The following is a 25,712-nucleotide window of genomic DNA, read 5'->3' as shown; positions in this document are numbered from 1 at the left end:
TCAGCATATTTCCCTAGAAAGATTGGCTTTTCATGGAACAATTAAACAATTTGAAACCATGGGTTTGCTTCTATGAGGTTCCTTCACAACTCGAGATGGCGCATATCAAATCAGCCGCACAAATTTAGAGCTTTCAACACTAGAGGTTAGTGGTTGCGGGGCTGGGCAAGGGGAAGGGCAGGGGCCTCGAATCTGAGACAGACGGAGAGACAAAGATAACAATCAACCCATCCACAGAAAAGGCAAAGTTAAAAATATGGTCCAAGCCTAAAAGTGTTTTTAAGGAAAAATAAAATATGCTATCTGTTTACAAAATATACAGAAGATTATAGCGCTGCACATGATCAGCTTCACGTCAATAAGATAGCCTCCAAAACCTCATATTCAACAAATCCAAAGGACAATGGTTCAATTACGTTTCGAAAGAAGGCTGTACTTACACAAATTCTTATGCCATAAAATAAATAAAATAAAATAAAAATCACTGAGAACCTAAAGCAAGGTCATGCCAACCATCTGCAGCAACTCGTTGAGTCTCCTGATCTGATCAATGAGAAAAATTGGAAAAGAGAAATCAGTAGGAAGAAAAAAATTAGCCCCAAGAAAATGCAATAATAGTCCACAGATAATGGCCAAGCTCCAAAAATCCATCCCGTTCCCTAGAGTTTACCTGACTTTTCGCGGTAAAGTGGGTGATAGACATACAGAATTACATGGACCACAGCAGCAAAAGTAATGATATCAAAGTATAGTAGGATATTCATCGAAATATTTCAGACAAATGAGCAAAGAAATAACTGCCCTAATAGTTAATATGGAAAACTGATGCAATACCCACGGAACACCAGTGCCACTTCTTCCTCTGCCCCAAAAACCCCACCATCCCCCTGGCTCTCCCAAAAAAATGGAATACGTATATTGTGATGAGTTAGTAATTTCAGAACTTTGCAATGGGAGTCCTGCGATCAGTTTTTTGGAATTCCATTCAATTTCCTGTTGAGAAAAGTCATGTATCAAGCATGTGAGCAGTAAATTGATCTATTCAAGTGTCTCTCCTTTCCCACCATCTCTTTCTCTCTCATCACTCCTTTGCTCTTCTCTGAATGTCCAAATTAATCAAATTCTAAAGTGGTTCAGAAAGCAGAAATGGAGGAATTGAATTTCATATGGTTTTTATCTTCAAATCTCCTAGGGTAGAACTAGGCTTGTATTCCTACATGTGGGATTGAAGCTCCATTGCTTGTGCTCCCCATGCTTGAATCTATCCCTATTGCCCAAAGAAGTATTAAAAAGCACATATTCATAGCTGGAGTACCTACACAATCCATTGCTAAAACTGTAAAAAGCTTAACACCATTATGTCATCCTCGAACCCATTCCATGACCCAATGTGAAACCCACTTCTTCACTCTATGGCCCATATCAACCACAGAACCCCCCTTGCTGGTAACAAAGAGTATACTGAAGAGTTAAACATAAAGACCCACAACTAATTTGCGAGAGAGAGAGAGAGAGAGAGAGAGAGACCCAAAACCAATTTCCGTGAGATCCGTGAGAGAGAGGGACAGCTGGGAAAGAATTCAAGACTAACACAAAGACAAAACAGATTTGGCGGATAATTGAATGGACAATGCAACAGTGTGAGAGTTTAAAGAGGATCAAATCTTTTTTTTTGGGGAAAAAGGGACTCGCGGGGGTCACAAAAGTTTCTTAAAGTATAAACAGACGTACTTGAATCCTCGGTGTCATCAGTCCGTACAACAAGCACTGGTGGAAGGGGAAGTTCTGCAATAAAAAAAGACAATTTTAACAATTGAACGAAAAGAATTAATGAAATAAATACTTTTCCTTCAATGAATGCATGAAAGTGCATATCAAAGGGGAAAGGAAAAACTATACCATCATCAGGAAGAGTGCTTCTCATCCATTCTTCATCCACAATATCTATGAGTATACCCGGGTTTAACTCAGCCATTTGTTTTATACCCAAGGAAAATCTAATCCAGAATTTTTGTGCAGTTTGAACTAGTATTGGTGTATCTGTAAATGAGAAACATGAACTAACACATTAATAAAAGACATACATTGGGTAGGACAAAAGAAACAGAACCAGTATATTACACTTGCCAAAACATGTTCATGATACATGAGCAATCTCCAAGACCGATGATAATATCTCAAACAAACTCAAGCTAATGACATCTAACTAAAAGCAGCAATTTCATATCATGATGAATTACTGGGTAGCTTAACCTTGCAACGTTTTCTTTTTCTTTGTCTTTAAAAAATATGAAATTAGGAATGCCATTGTTTTGGAAATATAAGGACGCAATAAGTGGAGGATACAGAAAAAGAAGCAACATTATACCCACGTGCCCTAGCTCAGGTGGTAAAGTAGCCTAAAATAGAAGTTGTAATATTTCCAAGCACGGAAATGAATTTAAAAAATTAAAATTCAAACACATTCGGCCTTCATTTGAGAACAGCCATCAATCACCAAAAGTAGCATCAGGATTATAAATTTAAGAAATACATCCAATTCCCATTGGCCCAGAATCCAGATTCCAAAGAAGCAAATCTCTATCTTTAGATATTTCCTGTGTTTATAATTATATGTGTATTATCCAGCAAAATTAGCCTAAATGCCCCATTGTCATTGCTTAGTGCTTACACATGTAGGACAGGCACAAAACTTATAGAAAAGAAACCACTCCAAACCGCCCATATTTAAGTAGCATGAAACTTACAGAATTATTTTTCTCTGTAGTTTATTTGTTTCATGCTACTTAAATATGTTTTGTGCCTGTAATGCTTGCCCTTTACGTTCAAAATCTGTAAGCTAAAAAAGATTCTACTTCAAAAAGCACACTAATTCTGTTGTGCTTTCATATTGCATGGAGGTGCAATCATCAAATAAATGCTGAATTAAGAATTTCATATATCCCCCTTCCCCTTCTCTCCCCTACCAAAACGCAGGCATTTGTCACTCTCGACAATAGCCGAAGGGAAAGATAAAATTTGTATACTCAAGCATTTGTGTGAATGCATACAGACAGATATGGCCTTTGGATATAAATATTTAATGAATCAATTATTACCATAGCTGCAAGAAATATCTCTGAAACACTAAATCGCCTGTTATGGAACAAATGAGACATTCTGGCTCTGTATGATACCTATGGAAAGATAAAAACTTTACCAGGAAAGACCTAACAGGCAATAAAGCAATAGACCCGCATTATAGCTTATGCTAGATGTCTACGGAAGCTTTAAAGATTTCAAGTCTAGTCGATTCCCGGATGCTTTCCGTCACTCAAAATGACACTAAGTTGTTTATAAAAAATCAATTTTAGCAGAGTTACACAAAATCTCCGCCAAAATCATTAACAGTGTGCTACATGGAAACCATGTCATAGTTTCTGTTGGTGAACTGAAGAAATCATACAAACTAACCAACTGATTAGAACAGTAACTTTCTCCAATTACCATCTGTATATCACCTCAAACAAGGAATAACATTAGGCACCATGTCATAAGGTTTGAGGGGTATGTCACATGATTGCCTTGATGAAATAGAAGTTAAAAATTATTGACTGGACAACAGCCTAAAAAACAACCAACACGGAAGACTTGCATATACATGGATAGAGTATAGGACAATTAATTTGTCCCTATGGAAAATCCTATCGTTATATGACTGGAAGTCTTAGCATCCTATAATTACTTTCGAAGCAAAACCAAGGCCTAGTATTTGAGAGACCTAATAAATAATCAAATAAAATATAAAACCAAAACCCATTTCATGAAGCAACAGCATTAACGATCCTTAACTTGAAATGCAAAGCAATCTATCTTCAATTAATTGAACCCAACTAGAGTAAAATGTTCAATTAATTTACCAATCCATTTACAGTTAATGGAACCCAGATAGAGTCCTTCAATTAATTTACCATTCATCTCTCATAATGCAGAAATTCACTCCACAGAGAGAGAGAGAGAGAGAGAGAGAGAATCAGAGGATACAGAGCCAGGAAACTAATAGAAGTAGTTCATTTTCCAGCTATCTTCATACAGGGACCAAAAACAAAAGCGCCACTCTTGAATTTGATTATCAAGATTGGAACCGTGAGAACTAAACCGGTAGTTTCAGCTATCCACAACAACCGAATGCGTCAAAAGAAATATGAAGCAGAGAGGTCCATATATGGCACCCTCACTACATAATTTCGCATCGACATTCAGGGTTATTATCAAATCGTGAAACTATGGTCAAATTTTACTTTGTCTCTTGGAAGCCAAAGCGGCCCACTTTACCCTATTGACCAAAGTTTGGTGTTCCATGTTTCCCCTACTGTCATATCCATCCAAACTCGTCTCTGAACCTTTTGGGCTTTGTTTGATCTGCTTAACATTAAAGTGGTAAAACAAAACCCAATATTTCGTCTCTGTAGCATGCACTCTGATTAAAATCAATGTGAGCAAAAAAGAAAACCAAAAATTTGATTTCTCCAACATAGAACCAGCAACCCATATAGAACATACACCCATCAATATGTTTGCATCACAGATTCACGATTAACATAACACTAATTAAAAGTACAACAATCCAAAAAATATATTTAGACTCTAAGAAAAATGCGGCAGCCAGAAACCGAATGCGTCAACCCAGAAATTTAACTTACAAACCAAAGTTAAGCATCCAGAAAACTGCCCAAACCACAAAACAAAAACCTGAACCAAGCAAACAACAGAAAACCCAAAATCTAATTAAACCTTTTACCAGTAATCGAAAAAATTGAAGTTGAACACAAACCCAAAATTGCACCCGAAACATGAAACCACAGAGAGAGAGGTGAGAGGAAGAGAGAGCGTAGATGGAGAGTGAGGGAGAGAGTGAGAGCATACCCAAACTTGCAGAAGATGACAAAGAGCAGAGAGGCCTCAGAAAAACACTCGTTCGGTGACCATTTTGCTCAAAGAATCACAGAAAAGCGTTTGGGGTTTTTTTTTTTTCATTTTGGTCCTATAGTTTGTCGATTTATCATTTTTGTCCCTTTATAGGGCATACTAGTGATTTGCTCTCTGAACTTGCACTTAACTTTTAATTTACCTCCTATCCTTTTTTTCAGAAAATTAAGGATATGTACTTCTTCTTTTTTTGCCAATTTCCCCCATGCCGTCTCAATCTACAACATTTCTTCCAATCTGCAGTTAAATATGAGGGCAAAATAGTCATTTTCATGTTAAAAATAAATATAAAATGAATAATAAAATAAATTAATGAAAATTGAAATAATACTCCTCTCTCTCTCTCTCTCTGGTTTTCTTGCTCTAGGACTTTGAAACTTCAATTTCTATTTAATGGGTTTGGGGTTTGGAGGACTAGTTCATGTTGTAGTGGAAATTTAGCTGGAAAACTTTCACCTTGGGTTAGAAAGCTCATTGAGCTAAGAGTTTTATAGCTGCCTTACAATGAACTAAGTTGATTTTGGGGTGGTCTGGGGTGGATCTCGCATGGGTATTGGGCTAGGGTACGGGTCTCAGTTGGGGAGAAAGAACATGAAGAGAGAGAGAGAGAGAGAGAGAGAGATCTGAGGGTGATGGAGATGGAAGGGGAAGAAGGGGAAGGGGAGGGAAGGACGGCTAGGTTCTTCAAGTTGGGGAGGGGTTGGCTCTAGGTTTACTATTTTTCTTCAATTTTTTCCAAAATAATAATTTAATCGTAAAATGGATGAAATGTTGAGGATTTAGACTGTAGAGGGGAAATTGGCGAAAAAAACAGTTCATATTCTTAATTTTCTATATATAAAAAAAAAAGAATAGGGGGAAATCGAAAGTTAGATACAAGTTTAGGGGGTAAATCACCAGTACACCCTAATTTCAATTTTGTAAATTTTATCCTGTAATTTCCCATTCGGAGGAATTTAAGGACGCATTTCATTTTCTATCAAATCTTTCCCAATTCAGTTACGTACGTGTCACTCAGGTGGAGGGGTATGTTCGTCCATTCTAGCCAAATTACTCTGAAATTCCTCCTAATTCCCCAAATTTCAATCCAAAGATACAACTTTTTCAGAAACCCTAAGTCCAAAAATCATGTTGAAAGTGAATGGGAAAAGCTCCAGCTTGTGTTTTACCATTGGATAGTTTGATTGGACCAAAATACCCCTAAATGCTGGGGGCATGTGGTCAAAACTCAATGGAATTTGAGAAATTTTACACAAATTCAATTTTTTCCTTGAATTCCTTCGAATGGAAAACTACAAGGATAAAATTCACAAAATTAAAACTACGGGGAACCAAAGTGATAAAATCAGTAAATTACAGAGACCAAAGAGTAACCTTTTGCCTTTTTTATTTATTTATGTTTTTTTTTTTGTTTTCTAAAAGAGTGTGAGTAATGAAAGAAAAAAGAACTTTAGGAGTTGAGTATTATAATTTTGGTTTAGTTGTTGTCTTGCCCTTGTTCTTTCATTTGAATCTAACCCTCCTCTTGCGATCCCAACTAAACTTTGCCAATTGTGCTTTTACTCAATGTGTGTGTTTGGGGAAGAAAAATTCTCAACTAACCACTTGTACGTCATTCTAATTAGCTCTTATTGTGTCATCATTTTTCCACTTAAAAATACAACATGGTTTTTTTTCTCTCTAAAATGTAATGTTATAATGGGCCCATATGTCAATAACTATTAACATACTCACATGACATGAACATTTTAGTAATTTGAGCAATTAAAAAAATTATATCACAAAAAGTTAAAAAGGAACTAAAATGTGCCCATCTATGCCTCATGTGCCCATGGACACCTAAATTTTTGGGGCCCTATTTAACGTTTATACAATTTTATACAAATAAAAAAAATACTGCTAGTTTAATAAATTAGGCGTCCATGAGTGACTTTCAAACATTGATGCAGTTGATGCTCACACATGTTTCCTAGGCTAATAAAGATTGCCCCAAATATGGATGTACTAAGTTACATAATTACATGGTTTATGATATACTAAGTTACAGAGTAATATGTGTGTCTTGAAATTATTCTTATTTGGAGTTGTAGCTAGTTTAAAGTTATATATTTTCCTTTTGATGGTGAAGGTGTGCTTCGCTATGTATTTGATTCCAAATAATTTAGTGTTGGTGGAATTAGGTATGCAACGTTAATACACAACTAAATGAAACTAGAGAAGTTTTTGCAGCTTTATATTAAACTTTCCAGTTTACTTACAGATACAATCTTCATTAAGTATTAGTTTCATACATATTGCAATACCTACAACCTATGCAGTGGGGTAAGAGGCTTCCATAGCAATGCCACATAGGCCTTCCTTAGCATCAACATCTCTTTGCATTCTTATGTATCCTTCTTCACCCCATTCCGTGCCCCATGAGTTTTTCACCAACCAATACTTAGTCCCATCATCACTGACTCCATAACCAACAGCCGTAACACCATGGTCTAGGCTCGTTCCACAAGTTCCCGTAAAGACACCACTTGAATAGAATTGGAAGTCAGAACCACTAGCGTCAATGGCAACAGAAACAGGTTGATGAGCGACCGCGTTAAGAAGGGCCTTTTCATCGTTTGCAGGAACATCTTCGTGGCCAGTTATCTTGGCTGCAATGTTAGCTTCCTTCTTGGTGTTGCATGTACCATCAACACCATTGTAGGGGTAGTTAGCTTCCGTGCTAAGCCCATGATTTTGTTGGATGAACTGAAAGGCGTCATCCATTAAACCACCCTCACAACCTTGGTCTACACCTTTGGTGTCGCAATCAACAAGCTCTTGCTCAGACAAAGAGACCAGTTTACCAGTTGTAAGTTGAGTAATTCCTTCTGTAGCTGCCACTGCTGAAAATGCCCAACAACATCCTGGATTTTGATTGCACAAAAAAGCAGTTAGAATAACAGAAAAAAATAATAAATTCCAAAAGGAGAACATGTAGTGTTTCTCTAATTTACCACATTGGCCTTGGTCCTTGATGGGTGTTACAGCTCCTTTCTTTCTCCAGTCCATCGTAGCTGGCACCGATGCCGTGACATTTTCATACTTGAAAGAAGCCGTTTTTGTGGAACATTCATGCCCCTTGAATCTGTTTCTCGAGGCTATGAATTCTTCATTTGTAAGGTCTGTAAATTGATTGACTCTTAATTTGTAAGGTTTGCTTGAATCGGAGTTGGAAGATTCTATATACGCAACATTTTCCTTAAATATCTTGAAATGCTTTTCCTTCTCTTCATTGTCGGTATATACCCGCCCATAACGAACCATCCACTGTTCGTGTCTCCCATACATGGATGCATCTTGGAGACTACGAGAAGTGGCTTTAGAAGACCATGCACCCAGCATGATGATTAACACCAAACAAGTACATAATTTGCACAGCTGCAGGTTAATGGACTCCATGGTAGCAAGTGGAAGCAAGTAGAATTTGATAAAGAAAAGGAATTAAAGTGTAGGTATATGGAAATGGGAGAGTCCTCCGCAGTTTATGTAGAGTGTTTCCTCGCCATCTCCGTGCCCCAAAAAATGCTCTGCCATTAATCTTCGTGACCCCAAAAATGTTCTGATATGGATGTATAGCTTATAATATAAATATGACCATTGGTGTAATTCCTTGGATGTGTGACGATAAGGTATTGGTCATAATGGGCCCTACTATTTACGGTCGTCCTTTTGTGCATAGTGTTCACAAATTTACCAGTCGGATCCTAAACTAAAAAGGATCATTTGCGGACCAATACACGTACCAGAATATGCTTGTTATTTTTCGTAATTTTGATAATTAAATGCTGAATTTATGATTTAATGTTTTTTTAAAGTCCGATATTAGTTGGGTGGTGCATGATTGTAGAATACTTCTGTCACAGTTACAAGGCCGTTCTCTTGCTTTTGTAGGTCAGGATTTAGCGGTCTATAGATTAACTCGTTTTGCTTTGTCTTTAATTGAAGTATCTTTATAGTATGAGAACTCTCCTAATATCATACAAGATGTTTTCGTTGAAAAGAGTTTATAATTTATATTTGCTTCAATAAAGTCGTTTTCTTATATTTTCTTATGTTCAAAGTGGTTTTCAATTGCTCTATAGTCTATATATGAAAGTATTAGACACAATAATCACATGTTTATCTTGCAGAAAGCTGTTTGATTAAATATAAAATGTCTATCTAGCATTGCAGATAACCTGTTTGATTAAATGTCACTGTAGACTATAGAGTTAATTGACGGGTATGAAAACCACTATTGTTTTCTAAAAGAGTGTGAGTAATGAAAGAAAAAAGAACTTTTGGAGTTGAGTATTATAATTTTGGTTTAGTTGTTGTCTTGCCCTTGTTCTTTCACTCGAATTTAACCCTCCTCTTGCGATCTCAACTAAACTTTGCTAATTGTGCTTTTAATCAATGTGTGTGTTTGGATAAGGGAGTTTAAGGACTCGTTTGAGAGTGTTTCTTCTCGAAGCGGTTATGTTAGTAGCGCTTATGCCAGTAGCGTTTATGACATGAGTGTTTCTACAAAGAAGCAGTTTGTTGTTTGGATGTCACATTTAAAAGTGTTTTTACACTACATAAATGCATTTTTTATATTTTGTTGGGTGTTTGGCTGACACAGTAAAAGCACTTTTAAAAGTACTTTAAAAAAATTAAAAGAATCCCAAAATATTATAATAAACAAATAAAAATTCACAGGATCTCACCCAAGAAAGAAAGTGTGGGAACCTGTAAATATATATATATATATAATTATTCATACTACATATTAATTATTTATTAATATGAATTTGTTTTATTTACATATTTATTTGTGAAGACTTATATGTTATTATATTTTACGCCTGTTTTCCATGTGTAGAGACTTAGAATTGGTTTTAATCAAATTATCATTGCCATGTCACCTTGCATGCTAGTGACAAGTGGTGTTGTGATATCATTGGGCAAAGGTGGATGGCTCACATTATTCCCTTACTTTTCTATCTTATCTTTTGGTGGTGTTGTTGTGATATCATTGGCCACAGGGGGATGAGTCACACAAGGATTAAAATATCGGGCCTCCAATTTACGGATATTTCAGGGATATATCATTATCATTTTAGGTATTCGGGAAAAAATCACCAAAAATGACAGATATAGACATTGAAACACAATTTTGGTGTAAAACTTTCATAAATGTTATGTACATTATCAATAAATGTATTGAACAAATAAAACTCAAAATTTACTAATAATAAGATATACATATGATGAAATATAAGTGGTATATAATGCGCGTTAATGAAAAGTTGGAAAATAAACTGTTGATTAGAATGAAAAAAACCATGCATAAATCCATAGTTTGTTTAAACATTAGATTACAATTTAGATAACAGTCCATCTACATAAGTGAAGAGCTCCTATGAGGTTCAAACAATGAGGAACAACCATCCAGATTCATACAATAGTCATACCAAGTCATATAACCCAAGCAGTTTGTAAGCCATGTTTGAACATGGTACACATAGGTCTTTCTTGAGTTCCGTACTGTCCTCCCATACATGGGATAGTTAGGATTAACCCAACTAGTAGGTCCATAATCTGTTTTATCATCTTAAACTCCATAACTAGTTCCACTATAATCAGACATGACATAACCATAGCCATCATAAGATTCATTTGAGTTAGTACTAGGTCTAGTTTCTATGCTCATAGATCCAAAATTGATCGCCATGTCCTCTTCAGATAAATTGGAGGTATGTGGGCAGTGGATTGTGCAAAGATTCTTCATATTAATAAATTATAGGATTATGGGCAAGGATTAGCTATTTTTGGGTTTCAATTTGCTTCAATTGCTTTCAAAATTTTTGAATTTTTTTTGGGTTCTGTTATGGGTATCGGGAAATATCGGGGATATTGGCAAAATATCAGGGATATTGGCAAAATATCAGGGATATTGGCAAAATATCAGGAATATCGCATTTATCGGGGGATATATCATCGATACAGGGAAGATACGGCCTTACCCCCCAGATCAGAGTCGATAGTTGAAAATACCGATATATCGGTGTACTGGCTGATATTTCAATCCTTGTAGTCACATTATTCCCTTAGTTTTCTATCTTATCTTTTGGTAGTTTAAAATATTGTATATATAAATATTATTTGGTTGCATCCGTAGCCTCTCCTATAAGTATCATGCTTACTTAATTCAATCATTCATTCTAATCATTTAAGATAGATTCCTACCATGAAGTAGTGTTAGAGAGAGAGAGAGAGATATATATATATATATATATATATAAGGAAGAAAAAGAAACAAGATGATATGAAAATCATGGGTTTATTCTATTTACAAACCTCTCTCTACTTTCAAGTCAAGCATGTCTAATTTGTGGAATACTTCACACAATATATATTATTTGGAGTTTTTATGAAATATGTATTATTCATGGAACATGAGAACTTCAGTGACGGGGTATCCGAAGGATAAATGTGCCAGACGGGAACATAGGGCAGTGAGGCCGATAAGGGTCACGTACTGGGTACAATTTGTGAAGGATAACCAAGACATGAAGTAATGATGTGATATGATTTGGATTGTGTATCTTTTTATTATATTTTTCTAGAGTGTGTAAAATGACATCGTTTGACTAACACATTATATAATCTACTCACTGAGCAGTGGTTTGCTCACCCCTCACCTATTTTGTTTTTTAGATCGATTAGTGGGCAAGACAAAGCCGAAACCAGAGAAGTTGGATTACTTTAAACAGATATCACTCTAAAGTAATCCAACTTATAATATATATATATAATGGTAATGTATTTTAAACAATTTTTCGGTCTTTTTATTTATTTCTTTCAATTCACTCACCCTGATTTTGGAATATTCTTTATTTTCCAATCGGGACGTGACAAAAAGGATAGTGTTTCGTTTTTAATAGGAGAGAAAAAAAAAGAGAAAAAGAGAAAGAAAGGGTATTTTGGCATTTAAAAAAATTAAATATGGGTATTTTCGGCATTTTAAAAGTTTTATTAAAGAGAGCCAAGTGCTTCCCTTGTTTTTGTCCTGCAGCGCTTTTAAGAAGAAGCACATTTCAAGTGCTTCTTCCAAAACCACTCCAAATGCTTTTGGATCTCACCTAAAGCTCTTTTGCAATTTTTGCCAAATACCATTTTTAAAAGACAGAAGCGCTTTCACCTGTTTAAAAGTGCTTTTCACTGTTCCAAAAGCACTCCCAAACGAGCCTTAAATGACCTAAATAGAAAATTAGAGCACCATTACAACTACGTATATTATACAAAAACCTTTAGAGAGTCTATTTGGAGAAGAAAAATTCTCAACTAACCACTTGTCCTTCTAATTAGCTTTTACTGTGTCATCATTTTCCCACTTAAAAACACAACATGGTTTTTTTTTTCTCTCTCTAAAATGTAATGTTATAATAGACTTATATGTCAATAAAACAATTAACATACTCACGTGGCATGAACATTTTAGTAATTTGAGCAATTAAAAAAATTATATCACAAAAAGTTAAAAAGGAACTAAAATGCGCCCATCCATGCCTCACGTGCCCATGGACACCTAAATTTTTGGGCACCTATTTACCGTTTATACAATTTTATACAAATTAAAAATAATTGCCATTTAATAAATTAGGCGTCCATGAGTGACTTTCAAATATTGATGCAGTGAGGCTCACACATGTTTCCTAAGCTAATAAAGATTGCCCCAAATATGGATGTACTAAGTCACATAATTACATGGTTTGTGATATACTAATTACAGTGTGTGTCTTGAAATTATTCTTATTTGGAGTTGTAGCTAGTTTAAAGTTATATATTTTCCTTTTGGTAGTGAAGGTGTGCTTCGCTATGTATTTGATTCCAAATAATTTAGTGTTGGTGGAATTAGGTATGCAACGTTAATACACAACTAAATGAAACTAGAGAAGTTTTTGCAGCTTTATATTAAACTTTCCAGTTTACTTACAGATACAATCTTCATTAAGTATTAGTTTCATACATATTGCAATACCTACAACCTATGCAGTGGGGTAAGAGGCTTCCATAGCAATGCCACATAGGCCTTCCTTAGCATCAACATCTCTTTGCATTCTTATGTATCCTTCTTCACCCCATTCCGTGCCCCATGAGTTTTTCACCAACCAATACTTAGTCCCATCATCACTGACTCCATAACCAACAGCCGTAACACCATGGTCTAGGCTCGTTCCACAAGTTCCCGTAAAGACACCACTTGAATAGAATTGGAAGTCAGAACCACTAGCGTCAATGGCAACAGAAACAGGTTGATGAGCGACCGCGTTAAGAAGGGCCTTTTCATCGTTTGCAGGAACATCTTCGTGGCCAGTTATCTTGGCTGCAATGTTAGCTTCCTTCTTGGTGTTGCATGTACCATCAACACCATTGTAGGGGTAGTTAGCTTCCGTGCTAAGCCCATGATTTTGTTGGATGAACTGAAAGGCGTCATCCATTAAACCACCCTCACAACCTTGGTCTACACCTTTGGTGTCGCAATCAACAAGCTCTTGCTCAGACAAAGAGACCAGTTTACCAGTTGTAAGTTGAGTAATTCCTTCTGTAGCTGCCACTGCTGAAAATGCCCAACAACATCCTGGATTTTGATTGCACAAAAAAGCAGTTAGAATAACAGAAAAAAATAATAAATTCCAAAAGGAGAACATGTAGTGTTTCTCTAATTTACCACATTGGCCTTGGTCCTTGATGGGTGTTACAGCTCCTTTCTTTCTCCAGTCCATCGTAGCTGGCACCGATGCCGTGACATTTTCATACTTGAAAGAAGTCGTTTTTGTGGAACATTCATGCCCCTTGAATCTGTTTCTCGAGGCTATGAATTCTTCATTTGTAAGGTCTGTAAATTGATTAACTCTTAATTGGTAAGGTTTGCTTGAATCGGCATTGGAAGATTCTATATACGCAACATTTTCCTTAAATATCTTGAAACGCTTTTCCTTCTCTTCATTGTCGGTATATACGCGCCCATAACGAACCATCCACTGTTCGTGTCTCCCATACATGGATGCATCTTGGAGACTACGAGAAGTGGCTTCAGAAGACCATGCACCCAGCATGATGATTAACGCCAAACAAGTACATAATTTGCAGAGCTGCAGGTTAATGGACTCCATGGTAGCAAGTGGAAGCAAGTAGAATTTGATAAAGAAAAGGAATTAAAGAGTAGGTATATGGAAATGGGAGAGTCCTCCGCAGTTTATGTAGTGTTTCTTTGCCATCTCCGTGCTCCAAAAAATGCTCTGCCATTAATCTTCGTGACCCCAAAAATGTTCTGATATGGACGTATAGCTTATAATATAAATATGACCATTGGTATAATTCCTTGATGTGTGACGATAAGTTATTGGTCACAATGGGCCCTACTATTTACCATCGTCCTTTTGTGCATAGTGTTCACAATGGACCGGGTCCTACTATTTACCAGTTGGATCCTAAACTAAGAAGGACCATTTGCGGACCCATACACGTACCAGAACATGCTCGTTATTTTCCGTAATTTTGATAATTAAATGCCGAATTTGTGATTTAATATTTTTTTTAAGTCCGATATTAGTTGGGTGGTGCATGATTGTAGAATAATTCTGTCACAGTTACAAGGTTGTTCTCTTGCTTTTGTAGGTCAGGATTTAGCAGTCTATAGATTAGCTCGTTTTGCTTTGTCTTTAATTCGAGTATCTTTATGATATGAAAACTCTCATAATATCACACAAGATGTTTTCGTTGAAAAGAGCTTATAATTTATATTTGCTTCAATAAAGTTGTTTTCTTGTATTTTCTTATGTTCAAAGTGGTTTTCAATTGCTCTATAGTCTATATATGAAAGTATTAGCCACAATAATCACATGTTTATCTTGCAGAAAGCTGTTTGATTAAATGTAAAATGTTTATCTAGCATTGCAGATAGCCTGTTTGATTAAATGTCACTGTAGACTATAGAGTTAATTGACGGGTATGAAAACCACTATTGTTTTCTAAAAGAGTTTGAGTAATGAAAGAAAAAAGAACTTTTGGAGTTGAGTATTATAATTTTGGTTTAGTTGTTGTCTTGCCCTTGTTCTTTCACTCGAATCTAACCCTCCTCTTGCGATCTCAACTAAACTTTGCTAATTGTGCTTTTACTGTGTTTGGATAAGGGAGTTTAAGGGCTCGTTTGAGAGTATTTTTTCTCGAAGCGGTTATGTTAGTAGCGCTTATGCCAGTAGCGTTTCTGACATCAGTGTTTCTACAAAGAAGTAGTTTGTTGTTTGGATGTCACATTTAAAAGTGCTTTTACACTACATAAATGCACTTTTGATATTTTGTTGGGTGCTTGGCTGACACAGTAAAAGCACTTTTAAAAGTACTTTAAAAAAATTAAAAGAATTCCAAAATATTATAATAAACAAATAAAAATTCACAGGATCTCACCCAAGAAAGAAAGTGTGGAACCTGTAAATATAAATATATATATATATATATAATTATTCATAGTACATATTAATTATTTATTAATATGAATTTCTTTTATTTACATATTTATTTGTGAAGACTTATATGTTATTATATTTTAAGCCTAGTATGAGATTATCCCTTTAGTTGAAAGATGACAACATTCTTGTTTTCCATGTGTAGAGACTTAGAATTGGTTTTAATCAATACAAATTTATAAATAAATCCATTCCTAGACATGTATTTATAAAAAAAACTCAAACACTATTTAAACATAGAAACACACCCAAAATCAACCCCAAAATCAACAATTGTATTTTTTGGGTGTGTTTATAAATGGGTTTTGAGTGTGTGTAATGATGGGTTTTGGGTGTGTTTATAAAGTGTTTTAGGTGTTGGGTTTTTTTATAATTTCAGACCCCATTTTGGGTGTTTTAGTGAAACTCCCTTTAATCAAATTATCATTGCCATGTCACCTTGCATGCTAGTGACAAGTGGTGTTATGATATCATTGGGCAAAGGTGGATGACTCACATTATTCTCTTACTTTTCTATCTTATCTTTTGGTGGTGTTGTTGTGATATCATTGGCCAAAGGGGGATGAGTCACACAAGGATTAAAATATCTGCCATGCATGTAATATCGGGCCTCCAATTTACGGATATTTCGGGGATATATAGTTATCATTTTAGGTATCGGGAAAAAATCACCAAAAATGATAGATATAGACATTGAAACACAATTTTGGGGTAAAACTTTAATAGATGTTATGTACATTATCAATAAATGTATTGAACAAATAAAACTCAAAATTTACTAATAATAAGATATACATATGATGAAATATAAGTGGTATATAATGCGTGTTAATGAAAAGTTGGAAAATAAACTGTTGATTAGAATGAAAAAAACCATGCATAAATCCATAGTTTGTTTAAACATTGGATTACAATTTAGATAAGAGTCCATCTACATAAGTGAAGAGCTCCTATGAGGTTCAAACAATGAGGAACAACCATCCAGATTCATACAATAGTCATACCAAGTCATATAACCCAAGCAGTTTGTAAGCCATGTTTGAATATGGTGCACATAGGTCTCTCTTGAGCTCCCTACTGTCCTCTCATACATGGGATAGTTAGGATTAACCCAACTAGTAGGTCCATAATCTATTTCATCATCTTAAACTCCATAACTAGTTCCACTATAATTAGACATGACATAACCATAACCATCATAAGATTCATTTGAGTTAGTACTAGGTCTAGTTTCTATGCTCATAGATCCAAAATTGATCGTCATGTCCTCTTCAGATGAATTGGAGGTATGTGGGCAGTGGACTGTGCAAAGATTTTTCATATTAATAAATTATAGGATTCTGGGCAATGATTAGTTATTTTTGGGTTTCAATTTGCTTCAATTGCTTTCAAAACTTCTGAATTTTTTTTGGCTTTTGTTATGGGTATCGGGAAATATCGGGGATATCAGCAAAATATCGGGAATATCGCACTTATTGGTGGATATATCGTCGATATAGGGGAAGATATGGCCTTACCCCCCAGTATCGGAGTCGATAGTTGAAAATACCGATATATAGGTGTATTGGCCGATATTTCAATCCTTGGAGTCACATTATTCCCTTACCTTTCTATCTTATCTTTTGGTAGTTTAAAATATTGTATATATAAATATTATTTGGTTGTATCCGTAGCCTCTCCTATAAGTATCATGCTTACTTACTTCAATCATTCATTCTAATCATTTAAGATAGATTCCTACCATGAAGTAGTGTTAGAGAGAGAGAGAGAGAGAGAGAGAGAGAGAGAGAGAGAGGAACAAGATGAAGAGCGTGTGTGTTTATCTTGCAATATTTCATACTTATTATGGTGAGTGGGTTATGTAATATGTTCTAAACGTTCTTATTTTGTGATAAATATGAAAATCATGGGTTTATTCTATTTACAAACCTCTCTCTATTTTCAAGTCAAGCATGTCTAATTTATGGAATACTTCACACAATATATATTATTTGGAGTTTTTGTGAAGTATGTATTATTCATGGAACATGAGAACTTCAGTGACGAGATATCCGAAGGATAAATGTGCCAGACGAGGACATAGGGCAGTGAGGCTGATAGGGGTCACGTACTGGGTACAATTTGTGAAGGATAACCAAGACATGAAGTAATGATGTGATATGATTTGGATTGTGTATCTTTTTATTATATTTTTCTAGAGTGTGTAAAATGACATTGCTTGACTAACACATTACATAATTTACTCATTGAGCAGTGGTTTGTTCATCCTTCACCTATTTTGTTTTTTAGATTGATTAGTGGGCAAGACAAAGCCGAAACCAGAGAAGTTGGATTACTTTAGAGTGATAAACTGTTATTTATATCTTGTACACTTGTAAGATTATTATAATATATATATATAATGGTAATGTATTTTAACCAATGTTTCAGTCTTTTTATTTATTTCTTTCAATTCACTTACCCTGATTTTGGAATATTCTTTATTTTCGAATCGGGACGTGACAAAAAGGTTAGTGTTTTGGTTTTAATAGGAGAGAAAAAAAAAAAGAGAAAAAGAGAAAGAAAGGGTATTTTGGCATTTAAAAAAATTAAATATGGGTATTTTCTGCATTTTAAAAGTTTCATTAAAGGGAGCCAAGTGCTTCCCTTGTTTTTGTCCTGCAGCGCTTTGAAGAAGAAGCACATTTCAAGTGCTTCTTCCAAAGCCACTCCAAATGCTTTTGGATCTCACCCAAAGCGCTTTTTGCCAAATACCATTTTTAAAAGACAGAAGCGCGTTCACCTATTTAAAAGTGCTTTTCACTGTTCCAAAAAGCACTCCCAAACGAGCCTTAAATGACCTAAATAGAAAATTAGAGCACCATTACAACTACATATATTATACAAAAACCTTTAGAGAGTCTATTTGGAGAAGAAAAATTCTCAACTAACCACTTGTCATTCTAATTAGCTGTTACTGTGTCATCATTTTCCCACTTAAAAATACAACACGGTTTTTTTTTTCTCTCTAAAATGTAATGTTATAATAGACTTATATGTCAATAAAACTATTAACATACTCACGTGGCATGAACATTTTAGTAATTTGAGCAATTAAAAAAATTATATCACAAAAAGTTAAAAAGGAACTAAAATGCGCCCATCCATGCCCACGTGCCCATGGACACCTAAATTTTTGGGGACCTATTTTAGGCATCCATGAGTGATCCATTTAATAAATTAGGCATCCATGAGTGACTTTCAAATATTGATGCAGCGAGGCTCACTCATGTTTCCTAAGCTAATAAAGATTGCCCCAAATATGGATGTACTAAGTCACATAATTACATGGTTTGTGATATACTAATTACAGTGTGTGTCTTGAAATTATTCTTATTTGGAGTTGTAGCTAGTTTAAAGTTATATATTTTCCTTTTGATAGTGAAGGTGTGCTTCGCTATGTATTTGATTCCAAATGATTAAGTGTTGGTGGAATTAGGTATGCAACGTTAATACACATCTAAATGAAACTAGAGAAGTTTTTGCAGCTTTATATTAAGCTTTCCAGTTTACTTACAGATACAATCTTCATTAAGTATTAGTTTCATACATATTGCAATACCTACAACCTATGCAGTGGGGTAAGAGGCTTCCATAGCAATGCCACATAGGCCTTCCTTAGCATCAACATCTCTTTGCATTCTTATGTATCCTTCTTCACCCCATTCTGTGCCCCATGAGTTTTTCACCAACCAATACTTAGTCCCATCATCACTGACTCCATAACCAACAGCCGTAACACCATGGTCTAGGCTCGTTCCACAAGTTCCTGTAAAGACACCACTTGAATAGAATTGGAAGTCAGAACCACTAGCGTCAATGGCAACAGAAACAGGTTGATGAGCGACCGCGTTAAGAAGGGCCTTTTCATCGTTTGCAGGAACATCTTCGTGGCCAGTTATCTTGGCTGCAACGTTAGCTTCCTTCTTGGTGTTGCATGTACCATCAACACCGTTGTAGGGGTAGTTAGCTTCCGTGCTAAGCCCATGATTTTGTTGGATGAACTGAAAGGCGTCATCCATTAAACCACCCTCACAACCTTGGTCTACACCTTTGGTGTCGCAATCAACAAGCTCTTGCTCAGACAAAGAGACCAGTTTACCAGTTGTAAGTTGAGTAATTCCTTCTGTAGCTGCCACTGCTGAAAATGCCCAACAACATCCTGGATTTTGATTGCACAAAAAAGCAGTTAGAATAACAGAAAAAAATAATAAATTCCAGAAGGAGAACATGTAGTGTTTCTCTAATTTACCACATTGGCCTTGGTCCTTGATGGGTGTTACAGCTCCTTTCTTTCTCCAATCCATCGTAGCCGGCACCGATGCCGTGACATTTTCATACTTGAAAGAAGTCGTTTTTGTGGAACATTCATGCCCCTTGAATCTGTTTCTCGAGGCTATGAATTCTTCATTTGTAAGGTCTGTAAATTGATTAACTCTTAATTGGTAAGGTTTGCTTGAATCGGCATTGGAAGATTCTATATACGCAACATTTTCCTTAAATATCTTGAAACGCTTTTCCTTCTCTTCATTGTCGGTATATACGCGCCCATAACGAACCATCCACTGTTCGTGTCTCCCATACATGGATGCATCTTGGAGACTACGAGAAGTGGCTTCAGAAGACCATGCACCCAGCATGATGATTAACGCCAAACAAGTACATAATTTGCACAGCTGCAGGTTAATGGACTCCATGGTAGCAAGTGGAAGCAAGTAGAATTTGATAAAGAAAAGGAATTAAAGAGTAGGTATATGGAAATGGGAGAGTCCTCCGCAGTTTATGTAGTGTGTTTCCTTGCCATCTCCGTGCCCCAAAAAATGCTCTGCCATTAATCTTCGTGACCCCAAAAATGTTCTGATATGGACGTATAGCTTATAATATAAATATGACCGTTGGTATAATTCCTTGATGTGCGACGATAAGGTATTGGTCATAATGGGCCTACCGTCGTCCTTTTGTGCATAGTTTTCACAATGAACCCTACTATTTACCAGTTGGATCCTAAACTAAGTAGGATCATTTGCAGACCAATACACGTACCAGAACATGCTTGTTATTTTTCGTAATTTTGATAATTAAATGCTGAATTTATGATTTAATGTTTTTTTAAAGTCCGATATTAGTTGGGTGGTGCATGATTGTAGAATACTTCTGTCACAGTTACAAGGCTGTTCTCTTGCTTTTGTAGGTCAAGATTTAGCAGTCTATAGATTAGCTCGTTTTGCTTTGTCTTTAATTGAAGTATCTTTATAGTATGAGAACTCTCTTAATATCATACAAGATGTTTTCGTTGAAAAGAGCTTATAATTTATATTTGCTTCAATAAAGTCGTTTCCTTATATTTTTTTTTATGTTCAAAGTGGTTTTCAATTGCTCTATAGTATATATATGAAAGTATTAGACACAATAATCACATGTTTATCTTGCAGAAAGCTGTTTGATTAAATGTAAAATGTTGATCTAGTATTGCAGATAAGCTGTTTGATTAAATGTCACTGTAGATTCCATTTTCATTTCCATCAAGTGTTCACGAAAATACAGCTTTATCTCAATTCTCTTTAATGATCTAACGACTAATATTGAAAATAGACACTTCTAATCCGGTGACGCTTACCCAGAAAATCCTCGTCTTGGGCACTCACGACTTCGGATTTGGTTTCCTTCAACTTCAACTTCAAGTCTGTGGCTGTGGGAAACTTGTTCTTAATACGAATCTTCAATGCATCTGCAGGCCAAGGATCAGAAGATGCTACTGCTTCAGAATCAGTACCAGAGAAGTAGCAATTCGGCTTTCTTGATTTATTTAACTCTGGAGCTTCTTCCACTTCTTTCTGTCTATTATTCTCTCCATCTCTGCACCATGCACCAGTTATCTTGAGAACCATATTTGATTTCCTTTTGGTTCCTCCAAGCAGTTCCCAAGATTGCTCTTTTGCTCCTCCCAAGTAATTGTCATTCTCCTTCTTGGATTCTTTCAGCTTTCTCTGTTTCTCCAACTTCAGATTCAGAGCCTCTTCTTCCTCTTCTTTCTGCACATTTGCTTCATTCTTCATCAACCCATCTTGGTTACTTGGCACAGAAACAAACACTGCATCCTTGGATTTCTGCGACTTCTGAAACTTGAGCAAAGATTGATCCCCAATTCTCAGCTCCTCAAGCTCTACCCTTGCAAATGGGTTTTCAAGAAACATTATCTCACTCCCCTTCTGATCATCAATTGGGGTAGCTTCTTTCAATTCCATGGTCGCTTTTAGAACAATCTTTCTGGGCTATCTTCTAATTTCGTCTTCTTCTTTTAGCTTTGTTCTAAACTGAAATGTAACGCCATGCACCCTGTGCTAACAGAATTGAGATTCTTTATAACTGCTTTCTGTGCTATATGGATCAGATAGAGGAGTTTTGGAGGGAAAAAACCAACCGATCGAAACAGGTTCTGGGCTTTTATGGACCAAGCACACTTCACTAGTGCGCCAGTGGTTGTGTTGTGTGTGTGTGGATCAAGCGAAAGATTTCTCAGAGTTGGTAAAACGATTTTTAGAAAACTTATTTGGGTAGCATAAGATCTAAAAGTTTTAATTTCGCATGACATGTTCTTCACAACAATTCTGTTGCTTGTGTTTGTCGAATGTCATCTATTTGGTCCCTCTCAATTATGTTAGTGGGATGGGGTTTGTTCCGCACATTTCTTTGTATTTTTACTGTTAGAGTTTTTGGTTGTGGCCTTCTTTTCCGTACAAGTCTTGTCATTTCCAAAGTTGGGAGCGGTTATTAGCGGTTTTATTGGGTGTTTTCAACTTCAACGGATAAGTTTGGAGTAGTTATTTGTGTTCTTTTAGTTTCTTTATTTATTAGTTATATTACTTTTTATTTTTTTTTAGTTTGTTATTTAACTTTTTGCTTGTTTTTTCTGATTTTGTGTTTCGTTGTAGGCAAGCTTTTGGTGTCGCCAAGGTTTTGTTGGTGTGCACATCGAAGGGGTGTTCAGCCTTCCTATTCTTTCTTCTCTTTTCTTTTTATTTCTCCTTGAGTTGTTCAAGAGCGAGTGTTTTCTAAGATCATGCATTTGTTCATATCTCTCATGTTTGGGTATTGGATAGTATTGGCTCGTTCAGTGCTATCAATTGTACACTCTTATGGTGCTTATTTTTTTTTTTTTATACAAATTTAATTATACACCAAATCTTAGACATAGTCTTATAAAGAAACCATATACCATTTAAAAACTATAAACACACCAAACCCCCACCCCAAAATCAAAGCTATCAATTTTTTCAATTTCATAGCTATTTTTCAATTTTTGTGTGTATGTGTAAAATACCTATATTGCCCTTGTACTATGAATTTGAAAGAGAAAAATCAGATTTGCCAACTGTTAATTTTGATATTAATATTAAATTTCCAAAGAACCAAATCAGATTCATTTTCTCCTTTCTCGCTGGTGCTTTTTCAGTGTTGGAGCAAGAGGGGCTTCCATTGAATTTCAGTCTCAAGTCCAACTATATTCTTCATCTCTTATCTATAATTTTCAATATTTCGCTTCGATTTCTTGTTCTAGAATTGTGCTTCTATTCTTTTCTTTTGTTATTGTTCGGGACCTCGAATGAACCTCGATAAGATCTCCTAGCTCTACTCCTCATGTTCGAGCTCTACTTATCTTTCGCCACATCGTCATCTTCATTGTCGTCGTTGTCATCATCATTGTAGTTGTTGTCATCATCGTCGTCGTCGTCGTCGTCGTCGTTTGGTTTGGACTTGAGATTTTTGATATTTTGCTTCAATTATGTGTTTCTGTTAGGATTTTAGTTGATTTTCGGAATGTATTTTAAGCTTGGATGATCGATTTATCTTTTGTTACTATTTCAGTTATGGATCTCATTTTTGTTTAACAATATACTTCTATGACAGAGTATTAATAAGATAGTTCTATGATAGAGTATTAACAATGTACTTCTATGACATAGTATTAACAAGATAGTTCTATAACATAATAGTATTAACAAGATAGTTCTATGACATAGTATTAACAATGTACTTCTATGAAGAGCCCCTGCTTTGTTTTTGCAAATTTATTTTTTAATAATTTGTTTGGGTTTTATTATATAAAAAATCTAGGCTTAGCTTGTTTTGAGTTGGTCTATTATGTTCTTTCTTCATCCTTTCTTTAGTAGACATAGATTAGAAATAGAAACATGACAGACATTAATAAACGTGACAGTAAACTAGCAGTGTTATTACCCTATAAGGGTAGACATGCATTAGAAATATGATGTCATAGAAAACTAGCAGTGTTATTACCATAGACTGGAACATTACAAGAGTAGACATGCATTAAAAATATAATGTCATAGAAAACTAGCAGTGTCATTACCCTAGACTGGAACATTACATGGGTAGACATGCATTAGAAATAGGATGTCAAAGAAAACTAGCAATGCTATTACCTTAGATTAGAACATTACAGGGGTAGACATACATTAGAAATAGGATGTCATACGAAACTAGCAGTGTTATTACTCTAGACTGGAACATTACAAGGGTAGACATTCATTAGAAATAGGATGTCATAGGAAACTAGCAGTGTTATTACTCTAGACTGGAACATTACAAGGGTAGACATTCATTAGAAATAGGATGTCATAGGAAACTAGCAGTGTTATTACTCTAGACTATAACATTACAACCATTAATCAACATGACAGTAAACTAGCAGTGTTATTACCCTAGACTAGAACATTACATCCATTAATCAACATAACAGTAAATGTGTGGAACATTACAACAATTAATCAACATGGCGCATTAATGAAGCTACGGTTTTTAAGATGTTTTTTATGTAATGAATCGTTTGGGCTTTTTTTTTTTTAATAAAATTGGGTTGGGTTTGTTTTGGGTGCTTTTTAAGTTTTTTTGTGTTAGGCTTCTTTTAAGTTCATCAATGACAGTCACATAATTTATAGGAACTTCAACACCAATTTCTTATGTAGTAAATGAGTTTTGGGGGTGTTTCTAAAGTGCATTCTATGTGAAGTTTTTATATAACTCCAGCCCCTATTTTGGGTATATTAGTGAAGCTCCCTATTTTTTTTTTTTTAATAAATAAAGCATTTCTCCCAACAACAACAAAACTTTGGTTAATGTGGCGAGCAAAAATGCTCCCGTTTCAATATGACAATTGTTTGAGCAAAATTCTCACAGAAGAATATTCGCAAGAGATTCCTCACCCTTCGAGCTTCCTTCTCTCTCTTCTTCCTTGATTTATATGAAAAAGGTTGGAATAACCACACTCGGAGGTGTTGGCCAAAGGCTCTCCTATGCCTAAGTCAGTTAGATGATCTTAAGGAAGATATGAAAATAACAGAGAAGGTCATAGTTTTCTCTCATATGGAGAGTTGGGCGGCCTTAGCTATGTGTGGTGGAGCGTGGCCATGTGAGGAGAGAGAGAGAGAGAGAGAGAGAGAGAGAGAGAGAGAGAGAGAGAGAGAGTGTGTGTGTGTGTGAGAGAGTGTGTGTGTGTGTGTGTGATTTCTCTAGGTTTTTAGAAATATGTTGTGTGGCCATCTATTTAGGCTCCTTGTAGGCTAGGGTTTGAAGAATAATCCTTATTTAATTAGGATTATTCTTACCCAAAAAAGATGATAGGCATTATGACAAGACCCGACCCAAATTCCACTTTGGAATCTGTGTTGAACCCTGCGCGTGTCCAACACCTAGCATGTGTCGTGCACACTTGACCAAATTTCCCTTTTAACTAAAACTCAAAAAATCTTTTAAGGTTTGACTTCTGCTGAAAAATCAGCAGAGTCTCCCCTGCAAATTGCTTGTTCCCAATAATTACATCTGTACAAAATGCATTTCATATACCCACAAGCTTTCAGCATGCACAATGTCATAGCACACACAATCCATCAGTAAATCTGTGTGGCCTCAGGCCTTATAGAAATCCTAGGGCAATATCAGAACCTGCTAATGAATTTAATTTGCAAAAATAGCGCATTTACAGTAGAATATCCTACATAAAGGAAATGGATGAGTGGTGCATCATGAATGCCCGGTGGTGGTGCCCCGGTTACTCAATTATTGCCTAGTGGCGCAAAATATTAAAAGCGTGAGTGGACAAAAAGAAGTTTTGCAAAATATAATATCAACAAACTAACCCCACTGTTAAAACCA

General features: G+C 35.6%; 4 protein-coding genes across 7 annotated transcripts; all 4 read right to left on the bottom strand.

Annotated features, from left to right (window-relative positions):
• Nucleotides 1-248: 248 nt before the first annotated feature.
• LOC103342625 (anaphase-promoting complex subunit 13) lies at nt 249-5,065 on the bottom strand. 4 transcript variants are annotated; one of them, XM_008246258.3, is made up of 4 exons: nt 4,906-5,065; nt 1,900-2,040; nt 1,732-1,785; nt 249-543 (listed from the first exon to the last, which is right to left on the bottom strand). In XM_008246258.3, the coding sequence occupies exons 2-4, from the start codon at nt 1,973-1,975 to the stop codon at nt 482-484; spliced, it is 192 nt and encodes a 63-aa protein (XP_008244480.1). In that variant the 5' UTR covers nt 1,976-2,040; nt 4,906-5,065; the 3' UTR covers nt 249-481. The 4 variants fall into 4 exon arrangements, with proteins under 4 accessions (XP_008244480.1, XP_088907360.1, XP_088907362.1 ...); XM_089051234.1 differs by having other exon boundaries at nt 4,814-4,960; XM_089051236.1 differs by lacking the exon at nt 4,906-5,065 and adding an exon at nt 4,781-4,876.
• Nucleotides 5,066-7,278: 2,213 nt separating this feature from the next.
• Nucleotides 7,279-8,406, bottom strand: LOC103342645 (senescence-specific cysteine protease SAG39-like). Its single transcript, XM_008246276.2, has 2 exons — nt 7,962-8,406; nt 7,279-7,871 (listed from the first exon to the last, which is right to left on the bottom strand). Exons 1-2 carry the CDS (start codon nt 8,404-8,406, stop codon nt 7,279-7,281), a joined length of 1,038 nt encoding a protein of 345 aa, XP_008244498.2.
• Nucleotides 8,407-13,019: 4,613 nt separating this feature from the next.
• On the bottom strand, nt 13,020-14,147 carry LOC148917752 (senescence-specific cysteine protease SAG39-like). The gene is made up of 2 exons (XM_089050555.1): nt 13,703-14,147; nt 13,020-13,612 (listed from the first exon to the last, which is right to left on the bottom strand). The coding sequence occupies exons 1-2, from the start codon at nt 14,145-14,147 to the stop codon at nt 13,020-13,022; spliced, it is 1,038 nt and encodes a 345-aa protein (XP_088906681.1).
• Nucleotides 14,148-19,108: 4,961 nt separating this feature from the next.
• On the bottom strand, nt 19,109-20,236 carry LOC148917751 (senescence-specific cysteine protease SAG39-like). Its single transcript, XM_089050549.1, has 2 exons — nt 19,792-20,236; nt 19,109-19,701 (listed from the first exon to the last, which is right to left on the bottom strand). Exons 1-2 carry the CDS (start codon nt 20,234-20,236, stop codon nt 19,109-19,111), a joined length of 1,038 nt encoding a protein of 345 aa, XP_088906675.1.
• Between the last annotated feature and the right edge of the window lie 5,476 nt (nt 20,237-25,712).

This window comes from Prunus mume, linkage group LG4 (genome assembly GCF_029339155.1).
Source record: "Prunus mume cultivar Tortuosa linkage group LG4, ASM2933915v1, whole genome shotgun sequence".
Taxonomy (NCBI): domain Eukaryota; kingdom Viridiplantae; phylum Streptophyta; class Magnoliopsida; order Rosales; family Rosaceae; genus Prunus; species Prunus mume.
This window is presented reverse-complemented; position numbering and strand designations above follow the sequence as displayed.